Below are 13,285 nucleotides of genomic sequence, written 5' to 3' on the forward strand. Positions count from 1 at the left end.
TGTATTATTTAACTCACACACTCCTCAGGTTTAATAAGAAGCAGTTGAGGATGTCTTCTCAGTTATCAGAACTTGTATTATGTATAATCTGTGGTCATGTGATGAATGTAAAATGAGATTAGATAACCGATGGACAGCGGTGGGAAGGGAAAGCTTTGTGATGGAGGCAGTTCCCGTAACAGACGTCTATGTTCATGTTTTGTTGACTTTTCGTACTGACCCTTAAACTTTGTTTTGCTTCACTCATGTTGGATTTTACAGAATGACACAGTCCCATGACCCAGCAGTAGTTAGTACAATTGTGATCTATTTGTATTTGCGCTACTTTATTCCATATTTGTACTTTTCACTTAAATCAAAAAGAAAATATTGTACTCCACTGCCTTTACTTGACAGACAGAGCCACTTAAAGGGTAACTCCACCAATTTTACACATTAAAGTCTATTTACAGGTCTTAGGGAGTACTGCTGCATATATGAGTAGTAGTATGGCGCCTTTTGCAAGCAAGCAAAGCTTATTTATATATTTATATAAGTGCTTCACAGTCAAAAGAGTAAAAATACAATAAAAACAAAAATAGATACAAATTAATTCAGTGGCTAAGTTGCATTGTGGGTAATGTAGGCACCACGTTTTGAAAAGGAAACACTCTATTCTGCTCTATCGAATTTGATGATTTGCTTTTAAACTCTCCATAATGACTCCAACAGGAGTGCAATGCCAGACCAGTCTGCTACTTTAAGAACCTGGTGCCTACATTACCCACAATGCAATTTAGCCACTGAGTGACATCACTGGAGGCAATTCATTGGATTACATGCAGCTTCATGTGGAGCCACAAAAGGCTTTATACTACTTTTTCACATAGGATGCAGTAGGACCTGTAAACACACTATAATGAGTGGAGTTTAAATATAAACATTTCTTTAGATACAAAAATAGCAGACATTCTCAACTTGTTTGGTTTGTGACAAAGTGATATCCCATCTAAGCCTCTCAGTTTAATCAAAATCACATGATGCGGCTCAGGGGTCACAGTTTCCAGTACTTCACAATCAAAGCAAAGATTAAAGTCCAGGAGTGAATACAAATATGTGCAGCTCATCTCTGTTTCTGCCCCATTATCCATCTCATAATGAACCAGATTGATCTTGTAACCCCAGGTCGAGAAACACTAAAATAAACCAAACTGTACATAAAGCAGTTAAATCTGGCTCCACTCTGACCAGCTAATCGCTGCTTACGCGCTGATGCATCAACATTTTTACTCACTGGCCTCTCTGGCCCACTAATCTTTTAATCTGTTGTTTTGTCCCGTGTTGTTTGCTGCACTCATTGTCTGTTTTTTTTACACTTTTATTTGAAAGTTTTTGCTCAGCTTAAGCTGTACTTAAATGTAATCTATAAATAAACTTGACCTGAGTATTAAAAATCTAATTATTTAACATTTTTCTGTTTAATTACTTTTACTAGTGATACTTTAAGTGCATTTTGAATATATATCATATGTAGTCACATGGCGATGACTGACTGCATGGAGGACTTCTGAAGTGTTTGTGTGAGGAGAGCAGCCTCTGTTGGCTGCTTCAGAGCTCTTTACAGTTGATCATTACAGCATGAGTGGTGCGAGGTCAAAGACAGGAAAGAGAACGGAGCAGGAAAGTGGGAATCACATGATATTTTATTTGTGACTGAACAGTGGCATGGGTACAGTGTATGGGGAAGTCATAGACGTACAAAAGTCCTTTTTTTCTCTTTTTCAAGACAATTCTTAATTCCATAAATAAAATTTACAAAATATTTTGGACTATTTCTCATTTTTCTTACACGAGCAGGGGTACAGTTACCATTTGTTATTGTAAGTCTAGCAGTTAATAGTGATATCTCTATTGTTCATATTATATAACGTCACTTTTCTTTTTGACCCTTTTTCGGTTCGGTGGAGCAGACCTACAATATGCCCAAGTGCTTTGTTACAACAATGACCTGTTTACTGTATACAAATGACCTGACAAGAAGAACAGTGACTGGACAACAAAAAAATCCACCTGATAAGGCATAGAAAATGCACTCTACTGTCTCCGAGCTCGTGGTTGTTAAGCCGTGTCACACCAGCGTGGGTTGATTCTGCTTATTTATTCAAGAAACCAAAGAGAGATGTGATTCTAAGAGGCAAGTTGTAAACAATGCGACCTCAGCTGGAAAATATCTAAAAACCAAGAGATGCAGGAAAATCTGCCTCCTATTCACTAAAAAAAAGTCTGTAACCTTTAAGAAGCAGTAGGATTTCTATTCTTCCGCCTGTCGACCCCTTTTTGTTTCTTTCATCTGTCGAGCTCGAGATGAGTGAGACAGCTACAGCAGGCTTTACTTCTCAATGACCATGTAACACAGATTCACAGTTCATATCTCACCAACCGAACGGAAACGAAGACATTTTTTTCAGAAATGAAAAATAAAATGGCAGCGAAAGCGAAACAAACATCCAGACGTCAAAGATGGAGGTGCTGGTAGGGCATTGCTTGAGAGAAAACACAGGTAGTTGGCATCCAAAGAGGCAGAGAGCTATCTTATGGCACAGAGGCTCAGGTACGGGGGACTGGAAAGATTCTTATTTACAAAATAGATGTTTGGCAAATTTTTGATTTCGACATTGATGCCCCTCGGAGTCATTTCGATATCTCTCATGACTCGGCGTCATCAACACAGAATTCACAGCTTATAAAATAAGAAAAAAAAAAAGAAATCATACTTTTTTTTTATCGATTTGTTCCAGGCCTAGGAGGAAGCTGCAGAGAACAGTTCTGCTCACAGCTGAGTCCGCTGAATCCACATCGAGTCTGTTCATGCAAAATGTACGAATCGGTGGAGCAACACTATATGAGAACATTTGGCAAATCCATCTGCTTGTGCGCAGTCTTTTGCTGGTGGCAGTCGTCGAACTGAAGGTCGACCACGTGCGGTCGGACGCTGCTCCTCCCGAAAGGTTTCTCCGAAAAATAATTTGCGTCGGCCTCATAACGTCTCCTCACAGATATAAACTCATCCCGTTGCAGGATTCGCTCAAAGATCAAAGGTCACTTCCTGGTTGAATGGTTATCTGATTGGACGATAGAGCCAAAGTCTGGTTGTCATGCTGAGGAGTACAGTACAGTTATGTGGCCTCTGGAGGAAAACAGATCCAGCTTATTACAGAACTGCCAAAATATCCTTTCAAGGTTGAAAAAACAGCACGAGTGTGTGTAAATCCAGCTGTGAGAGACGACGATGCCGATCACAGTCTCTCATCTCTCTCTTCTTCTCTTTCTCATGAGCGTCTGTCTTGGCCTTGAGAGCTTCCATCCCCCTGTAAGACAGACAACATGATCAGGGAGCCGCAGTTACAACTCCGACCACCAGGTGGCAACATTGTGCCTTCCTCGTCACCCACAGACGCAGAGAGGCATTGTGCGAGGAAGGTTGAACTGAACCAAGGCTCTTCTCCAGTTGGCAAAAAAACACAGATCCGCGAGGAAGAAGGAGACACTAACAAATGAAAATATAAGGAAACACAGGGGGGTTGTGAAAAAATGAGGGATGGTTGCACACTGGAGTCAAAGGGGCACTGTGTAGTTCTGGGGAAGAAATATTAATGATAAGAGAAAAAAATCTTCAGTGCCTAAACAAACTAAATAAACAAAGTCTCTTTGTTCTCATGACTGAATAAACTGAACAAACAAACCGACCTTAAAGGACAACACAATATTATGCTGATTTACTTTGTTTATATGCGGCGGACCCTGCCACCTTTCTAGCTTCAAACAGTGTTCTGGGGACCTTATTTTCCTCTGAGAACAGCTTGTTTATACAGTTATGGAAAAAAAAATATGGATAAATATTTCTGAGTTTGTATTATTGCCTCATTAGCATTGTAAAAATTGAAATTCTGAGTTTGAATTTCTACACAGAGCCCCTTTAACAAGAGCAGGGGAGAAAATACATGAAATAGGGAACAAGGGCAAAATAAGAGGGGAGGACACCGTGAGATACTCACTCGGTGTCTGTTGTTCTCTAGCTGTCTTCCTGTGGACAGGTCTGATCCTGCGGGGGATCAGGAGCTTCACTGGGCACCGGGGAGATCGACCTTGCAACAGCAGAGCCCTGAGAGAGAGAGAGAGAAAGAGGGGAAGCTTTAAAATGTGTATTTTGCAGGAGAAATCAACTCTACTCCAGCAATCTGAAAGTGCATCTTTTTCTTTCGCATTTCCTAAAAACATCCAGGAAAATGCCAACGACTCTGATTACCACGAAACATAATCACACCTTATTATATATGATCTAATCAAGACACTCGAATCATATTTGACCTTTCGCCTGTAATTGACTTGACATTTTTCTGAAAAAAGGGGTAAAAATCAATCCCATTTGGCCGTTTTAATCACATGACATTCTACCCGCTGCGATTACACGCGATTTAGTCGAGAGCAGATCATCCATCTGACGGTAATAGATTATAGCATCGTGCCAGTCAGTTGTTAGATCAGATCCATGAATCTTATCGACTCGGGATGCGACCCCTGGGGGACGGCGCTCACCGATTGTTCCTCCTCCTTGGCGTTGCTGGAGCTGCCCTCGGGGTCTACAGGGGAGTGATCTGTAGGGGGGTCACTGGCCTGGGACGGGGGGCAGTCTGAAGACGAGCTCTGCTGAGGGGCTGGAGTGGATGCTGCGAACAGAGGGGACAAGAAACATTCAGGATTTCAACCTTGTATCACTTTTACCAAAACGTGGAGTGTTTGCAGCTGAATGCTAATGTGCATTCAGATCTAGATCATGACCTTTATTGCATGTCATCCCCTTTTACTTTTGTTTTTGATTACACCTGACAGTCTGTACTCTGGATAATATCAAGTAAAGCACAACTTTCCTACGCCCTTTCATACCTGTCCGATCTCCTTAAGCCTCACAGCCCATCCCGTGCTTACTGGTCTCAGAGCACAGGGCTCCTTTCTGTCCCCAGAGTTAAAAAGATGTCAGCGGGCTGCAGGGTCTTTTCTTTTTGAGCATCCTGCCTCCAGGCTAGCATCACACAGTCTAGACTGTGTTGAGGTCGTTAAATGCAAACTTAAAACTCATCTGTTTGCCGTAACTGTCAGATAGTTGCTCATTCTTTAAAGCTTGTGCCTGATACTATCAAGAATTGGTCTCGGTCTCAATGATTAATTAGGCCTAGTACAGTGCATGTTTACCCTGCTAACAAGAACACTGAAAACTGTCTTGTTGTCCCTCAAGCAACGCTCTCTCTGTCTCCTCTGACTGTTAGTGTCTCACTCCAGATGTTTTCTAATCTGGGCATTAGCCCTTCAGAAGATCGGCCTCTCCTTTTTGCCCCCCTCCTCATGTGCATGTCATCCTCGTTCTCTCGTCCTCCTCTATGCATTCGTTTAATTTTTTATCCGTGTGAATGGTAAGTATGAGGTTTGCCTGTTGTGTGTTCGCCTTCACAGTCTGTCCTCTTTCCTGTCTTCTTTGGATCCATATGTTTACAATCATTCTACACTGTGAAATCTTTTAGTCTCCTGACTTCTTTAAAGTTAACTTTTAACAATTTACAGTGCATCGTTTTAGTTTGTTCATACTGTAATTGTATTTATTCTTTTCAGCACGCACAAAATCTATTGCTTTCTGGGAGAGGGATCTCTCCTCCGTTGCTCTTCCTGAGGATTTTCCCATTTCCCAGTTTTTTCTTTATCTAATTTGAGGTTCACGGGACAGAGTGTTATATTCTGTACAAGTGTAAAGCCCCTTGAGGCGAACTTGTTATATTGGGCATCATAAATAAAACTGACTTGCCATAACTTTTCGTTATGTTCCAAAATTCAGTGCACATTTTGGTTAGAAACAAACTGCTGTTTTTTTCCAGTCACAGTGTTCGTGAAACAAGACTACAGCCAAGATAATGGCTATAAACAGTGCTTTGAGCTACATGCCAACATCAACATGCTAACACGCTCACAACAGCAATTACTGTCAGCACTAAAAACAAAATGCAGCTGAGGCTGAGGAATGGCATTGGTTTTGAAGGTTTTTGACGTCAGGAGATCACCAGAGTTATTATAATTCCTCATAAAGGGCGGCACAACTACATTTCACAGCAATACATGCAACAGATGTGGAGAAATTCATTTGAAACCACAAATGTGAACATCAGGTGGAGCTACAGGAAATGACAAGAGATCACCAGAGTCAGCAGGATACATCCTCTGGGAACCATGAATGTGTTTACAAAATTCTGTTCCATTACATCAAGAAGATGTTGAGATATTTCACCGGACAAGTAAAACATTTTATCAGCTGTTGGCTATAAATGAAACATCAGAGGATCATCAACGTCAGTCTGGTTCATCCTCGGGGACCATGAATATCTATGCAACATTTTTTGTAATGTATCCAATAGATAGATAGTCCGGTTTGGACCAAGGTGGTGGACTGACTGACAGACGTTGCCGTCAATAGAGCCACGATACTGTAGAGGCTGATAAAACTGAGATTTATGTGTCTCACACTGGGGTACAGATGATGGTTGAGTAAGCTGCATGCATCATGCAGGCGGACAATAATTCAGAACACTTACGAGATTCAGTCGACGGTGATGTGGATGTTCCTGGACTCAAGGTCATCCTAGAGAGATCAAGGTCACTACAGCTCCCTTCCTCTTCCTGGGTGGCAGCAGCTGAAGGTGGCAGCAGCTGACTGCAGACCAGCGTGTCCGGTACACTCATGAGGCCTGGGGTCCCACACCTGCTCACCGCTGCTGACGCCACGCCGTGCCCCACACCTGCTGCTCCCACTCCTGACGTAGACGGGCCCTCGCCAGCATCTGAGTCCATGCCGAGGCCGTCCTTCCCCAGGCTCAGCTGCCTCTGCAGCAGGGTGGGGTCGGCCGTGTGCTGGGGGCTGGTGATGGCGGAGGAGGGGGCTGATAGGTCGCAGGCTTGGGGGCACATGGTGGTAATGGGTACCAGGCCTTGAAGCATGGCAGCTGGTATGGCGTGCCCCCCCACGCCGACGGTCTGGGCCGGCATGTACGCCGCCATGGCCGCCCACTGCTGCTGGGTGGCAGGGAAAATGTTGGCCCCGCTCCAGATGACCGGCTGACCACCGGGGAGGACCTGAGCCACCTGGAGGGGCCCCTGCACGGGGAAGGCCAGAGTCTGAGCCTGGGCGGGAAATGGCTGCTGCGCCCACTGGGCCGCCTGCACCGGACCCATGGTCATATAACCTGGAGTGGGAACAAGAGGAGGAGGATATTAAGGCAGGACACGGAAGTGGACATTATTATTGATATTATGAGCTTTTAGATTTTAAAAAATGTTCCTGGATTAAAACAGCTGTTTTAATCCAGGAACATCATACATCTTTACATTGACTGCCTTCCAAACAGCCACAGGCTTCCACTTCACAACCAAACTTGATTATCCCCATTTCAAAAATGTAATATTTCTGCATTTCAATGCCAGAAATGACTTGACGTGTCTTTACTTTTGGTTGAGATGTGAAGTTAAAAATGATCCCAAATGTTTCAAACATGGTTCAAACAGAAATCAGTCATTTGATTATCGCCTTTACACCCTGTGGTTGCTAGAACTTCCTGGAAGCACAGAAAACTGAGGAAAAGAGTGAGGATGGAGGTCTTGAATCTGTTATTTTAAGGTAAAAAAAAGACACACGTCTTCAGTCAGAGCCCACAGAGACCGTTGAACTACTATTTTAAATAATCTCTTAAAACCCTCTTTTATAGGAATATAAAATATATGAACTCTTAAATAAGTGACTGGGTCTCCACTTTATATTATCTCAAAATGTTTTAAATTCATTTTGTGGTATTATTTAGTTGTTTTTAGTTTAAAAGTGCAATACAAAAAAGATTATTTCATTATTGTTCCAGCACAGTTGATGTTTAAAAATTGCTGTATGTCCAAAGTTAAACTCAGCATGTGACCAACAAGGTCTTTATGTAGACTTGGCACCCAGGTCCAGTGTATGATGTTTAAAACACAAAACTAAATCAATACGGTGCAAAAACTGCTCTGAAATGTTTGTATTTGTACTGTAGTAAATCTGTTTTTGAGACTGCCAAACCTGCGTTAGATCGTTTCATTTTGTCACACTCATATTTTAGCTATCACGGACAGCAGACGGCACACTGTGAAGAGGATCGTGTGAATTAAGTCTCAAAAAAAAAAAGGTCGCCCTTCAGTAAGCCGACTGATGCCGGGACGTTCTTGAATGTTCTTGGGAAAACCACAATGTCAGTGGTTTCGCTAAAATATGCAAAACCACCAGTGGAGCATCACTTTAAAAGTATCTCTGTGGGCTACGGCATAATCACACCGCTGCTCCGTGTGTGGTCCTCAGAAAAAACTGAGATAAATCCACGTCCTGTCAAATCTTGGCAGGAGTTTTCCACAAATCTAGCCATCATCAAACGTCTCCATCAGAACTTTACTCTCTTCATTGTGGAGGTGCGATGCAGTGTTTGAGTGTGGGCGGCTACCTGACGGCACGGAGGTGGGGCTGAAGGGGGCGTACATCTCAGCAGGATTGAGTTGCTGCTGGCGGCTGCTCCTGCTCGGGTCCAGTGTGTTGGCAGGTGATGGGGGCATCTGGGACACACACACACACACACACACACACACATACACAGACAGATGTCACCACTATCAAAGTCACCTAAAAGTCACCGTGCTGCACATTCATCTTTAATCTGCAGTGCTGTCGGATATTCAAGTAATTTAGATCTGTGCCACTGTCCTGATGAAATGCCCGAATGTTACAGATAAAATATGATTTTAATTTCTCTGTGCAGTTCTGTCAACTTTAGTGAATCAGGGTTTTGGTTGGTGCGGTCGTACTCACCGAGGGAGGGGTGGACATGTCGCCGAAAAGATCAAAGTGGTTGATATTCTGCGAGTGGAACCGAGGGATGAGGGAGAGAGAGAGACAGAGTCCAGTGATACACCACGACAATGAGATTTTGCACAGTCATGAAACCTTGAATTCATCTCCAGATAGGGCATGGTGGTTGCATGGGTGGGTAGGTGTGGGGAGTGAAATCTATTCACAAAGGCAGTTTGTGCTGCGGATGGCAAGAAACAACTATCCCCTCGTTTCATTATCAGAAAATGGATCTAAAATGAATCTTTCATGGCTTGCTATAATTGAGTGGGTAAAAGGCTATTCAGTCCTATAAAACAGGCTCTGATTAGATATTCTCATGTCTGCCAATCAACAGGGGCCCCCCGTGAGAGCCCGGGCCGCTTTATCATGCTGATTCTACTCTGTGAGCGGACGCGTCCACAGAGGGAGTGTGTTTATTTCATCAAAATGAATGAATGAAGAAGCTCCTGGAACCACCCAACCGAGACAATGAGGCCACCTCACCCTATAGGCAGACGTGACCCCTGGACTTGTCCCCTCTGTCCTCTGCTCGCACTACTCAAAGGAGAGGGGACGCGGCCGTGGAGGAGACTATGGGATGGCTAAGTTGCATGAAATGTCTCTGGGGCCATGCACAAGCACACAATGAGTCACCATAAAAAGCACAAAAACACACAGAACACACAGGATTTTCATGCCACAAATAAACAGACACACGGACAAACAGGTATTAAAACAAAAGAAAGAAAAGGGAGGAATCGCAGCAATCTGTGTTGCTGCAGACGGGGCGTTTATGTCCTCCTCGAATAAGCAGGGACATGGCGGATCGCGCAGTTTGCACGGCACTTTGGGACCATTGAGGGGCACAGAATGAGTCAGAATTTGGAAAAAAAAAAAAAAAAAAAAAGGTAAACATTGTACACAGAGGTCTCTCCCTGCAGGCACTGACACACATCAGGGGAGCTCGAGGCTCTCAAAAAGCTCCAACTGAATGAACAGACAAGCAGTAACACTTAGAGATATGGAAGCGCTGCTACTTATACTGGCATGGGCTGTTTGGGTGAGATAGCGAGGGGGCCGGGAACAGTGTATCTGTTTGATATGCTGAGCGACGAGCACACAAACAGCGAAAGAGCAGAGAAGCACTTTGCTAGGGCTGTTTTCAGAAGTTGCGTGGAAATTCTCTCTGGGTGAGTGTTTGGCCAGAATAGGCTTGAATGAATGAATGTTTTTTTTTTTTTTCCTTTTCTTTTTTTTCTTTTATAAGCGATTTGAGAGATGTAATAGCGTGGTCACTGCATGGTGGTGAAGAACTCATAAAGCCTACCAGGATGAGATGAAATTTATTTTCAGTTTGATGAAAAGGGGGGTGGGAATAATAATAAAAAAAAAGCTTTCTGTGCTGTTGTACGATCAAATCAATTCACTGCTTTATGGGTGTTTGGTGGCCTTGATTGTATGTAGCCGTGACTACACTGCATGCAGCTCAACCCAACACCCACCCCACCTACAAACCTCTCGTCCTCACCCATCTGAGGAAGACGGAACAGCCACCCCTTTACTCGTCCGACGTGCCAGTCAGATGAGGCTCTGATCGAGCTGGTTTTGTCTCGACCATCTGGATTTTGGAAATGAAGCCTGCCTCTCTAATGTCCTGTGAAATTGCTGACATGTCCGACTTTGGTTGACCAATCAATTAGTCTTATCTCGTCAGGCAGGCTGAGCATGACCAATGTGGCTTTATTTCATCATCGCCGTCATCACAGAAAGCGGATGCAGGCGTTCCCTGTCGTAGTGATGCACGGCTAAAGCTACTAAATACAAATGGACACCATCAAGGGGGGCTTAAGGCACTTCCTTCGAGAGGATGTTAAAGAGAGGTTTGCAAGTAGAAGAGCAAAGAAACAAATAATAAAACAAAATAAAAACACCTACAGTCATGAAATGGCGTTTTGGGACATCATAGATCCCTTCCTTCTGCTGACTGGTTGGGACCTGCATTGGATTGGAGGTCGATTCAAACGTAAGTAACAGAGCAACACCTTTTGTTCCTTCTCTTAAGAAAACAGGAGCTGACAAGAGCTGAAACATGTCTATTGAAAAAGAAAAAAGCTTACTGCATCAATTTTGATTCAGTCCATTTTTTCCGAGATGTAATTTTATCTTTTAGAGCAATGGGATTATGCAGATTCTACAGCTGTTTTCGTCCAATCGATTCCACTTAAATCAATATTGATTGCAAACAATGCTTGAGGATCGCGCGTGCTCGTTGGGCGAGCATTAAGAGAGCCTATTGTTATTCCGCAACAGTACGTCTCAAGCGGTTCATCTGACGATCCCGAGAGCGCGGCGGCTCTGGCCTCCCCTCGCATTTACCCCAACTATATGTTGCTCCTAACCCTCGCTGCCTCGCCCTCCCATCGCTCCCTCGACTGGTTAACTTTCCGTTACGTTTTCCCCAAGTCTATTGATCTTGTTTCATTCTGAGATCAAATGGCATGGCAAGTGATTAATCTCTCTCTGCATCTTTCATCTTCAGAGGAACGCAAGATACAGAGGGGCAAAAAAGAGGAGGAGGAGGAGGAGGAGGAGAGGGAGAGGGAGAGAAAGGGAGGGAGGGGGTTGGGATTAAACCGTACGACGGGTCCCTGGAGTCCTAGCTGGTCCTTCAAATGGTCTAAAGCCAAAAGGTCAAAGTGTTGGATATATAAAAGGAGTCTGATACAACAGCTTTGACTGAACTATCCAGATTTAACAGCTGACCTTGACTCTCCTGCAGCTGTTTCAGATGCTGTGTGAGTTATTATTTCAAAGCTGCCGCCGTTTTATTTTTAGTTCTAATCCTAAACATAATCGTGATTTCAAATAGCCATTCAATGCCTTAACATCAGGTAATAACCTCACTTTACAGTATAGTAGTTTTCATCTGCGTTGCCGGGATCCACCATTTCCTAACGCACGAGGGAGCAACAGGAAAGGACGCACGCCATTTTACTTCATTTCTATTTCGCTAATCTAGTGTAGTTTTTATCAGCCGCACTGTTTAGTGTTCGCTCTCCTCACCGTGTCAGAGGTGTGTTAAGTGCCGCGAATAGAAACATCCCACTGTTGCTGCAAGCTTCACATCAGAAGTGTTCGGCTGCCGGAAAAAAGGGTGCTTTTATTGTGAAAAAGCCAAAACACAACATATTCGCGAGACCAGTTAGCGCTGACTGCGATCGTTCATCGAAAAAACGACGACATTCGACCAAATAGATCGGTCGCTCTCGTGTTTTATTCAGAACAAAGTAGCTGCTCGAGTGTTTGTTAAAAGCAAACTCGCTAAAATCTTACAGATTATAACTTTTACATGAACTGAATCCTTTTGAATAGATCTCACGGCTTCATTTGGTTCTCTTCATCTGCAGCCACATTAAAGAAACAGAAACCTTGGTTTGATCTACTTCTGAATCCCCAGAAAATCCTTTCTCCAAAAAAAACCCCTCCACTTTGTAGCTTTTCACAAGGTGCTATAAAGTCATGTTGTTAGTACTGTTACTATTACCATCTATCACAGGGTATGAAGAAGGAGAAAAAAAGGGGGCAATGCTTGTCTTTGTACCTGATAAACGCTCTCCTCTGACTGGGGGCCACGGAGGGGTTCGTGTCCAGCCTCAAACACTATGTACTATAGAACAGAAGTAGTGGGCAAGGCGAAGAGGTGCAGAGAGTCATGAGATGGGAAGACAGAGAGAAGAGAGAAGAGATACGACGAGGGGAGTGACACATGACGAGAATAAATGAGAGCACGGGGAGCGAGGATGGCGTCGGGGTGGGGAGTGGGATGAGATCAGGAATATGGAGGGTGTCAAAAAAATGGGGCATGGGAAAAGAGGAAATGGGGGAGATGAAGAGAGAAAGAAAAAAGAGTGAGGTGGGAAGAGGAAAGAGCACAAGTATAATAGGTCAGGCAGTAGTTCAAGGTAACGTGGAGGTCTTAACTAGACGTCTCCCTTCAACATCAGCTGTGTGATGCTCCACCTCTGATATCCAGGTCTAACAAGTCCTCAAATGGGTCAGTATCTCCTCTTGAGGTTGACGTTAATAAATGTCTTCTCAAATTAAAGGAAGCGTTGACATTTTGGGAAATGCGTTTATTTCCTTTCTTGCCGAGCACATTGATACCCTTCTCGTATCTGTGTGGTAAATCTGTAGGTGAAGCCAGCAGCTAAGGAGCTTAGCGCAGCGTTAAGACTGCAAACAGGAAAACAGCTCGGCTCAACTTGTCTAACCGTCACACACAATATGTCTTCCAGCTCAGCGGTATTCATCTCCTTATAAACAATGATGAAACATTTTCGTTCATGACCTATTTGTCGTGAGGCT

The 13,285-nt window shown here is 43.7% G+C and overlaps 1 protein-coding gene across 3 annotated transcripts in view; it reads right to left on the bottom strand.

Moving 5' to 3' along the window:
* Positions 1-1,664: 1,664 nt before the first annotated feature.
* Positions 1,665-13,285, bottom strand: part of dab1b (DAB adaptor protein 1b) — a 48,879-nt gene continuing 37,258 nt past the window's right edge. Inside the window, exons 8-15 of one of the 3 annotated variants that reach the window (XM_084368162.1) lie at positions 12,522-12,587; positions 10,856-10,915; positions 8,900-8,947; positions 8,538-8,646; positions 6,615-7,262; positions 4,576-4,706; positions 4,035-4,141; positions 1,665-3,347 (exon numbers count right to left, since the gene is read on the bottom strand). In XM_084368162.1, the coding sequence (XP_084224288.1) occupies positions 4,052-4,141; positions 4,576-4,706; positions 6,615-7,262; positions 8,538-8,646; positions 8,900-8,947; positions 10,856-10,915; positions 12,522-12,587 (1,152 nt within the window). In that variant the 3' untranslated portion in view covers positions 1,665-3,347; positions 4,035-4,051. The remainder of the gene's footprint in view (positions 3,348-4,034; positions 4,142-4,575; positions 4,707-6,614; positions 7,263-8,537; positions 8,647-8,899; positions 8,948-10,855; positions 10,916-12,521; positions 12,588-13,285) is intronic. The other 2 variants (XM_084368163.1, XM_084368164.1) reach the window with 2 other exon arrangements.

This window comes from Pagrus pagrus (assembly GCF_965226575.1).
Source record: "Pagrus pagrus genome assembly, chromosome: 12".
Taxonomy (NCBI): Eukaryota; Metazoa; Chordata; class Actinopteri; order Spariformes; family Sparidae; genus Pagrus; species Pagrus pagrus.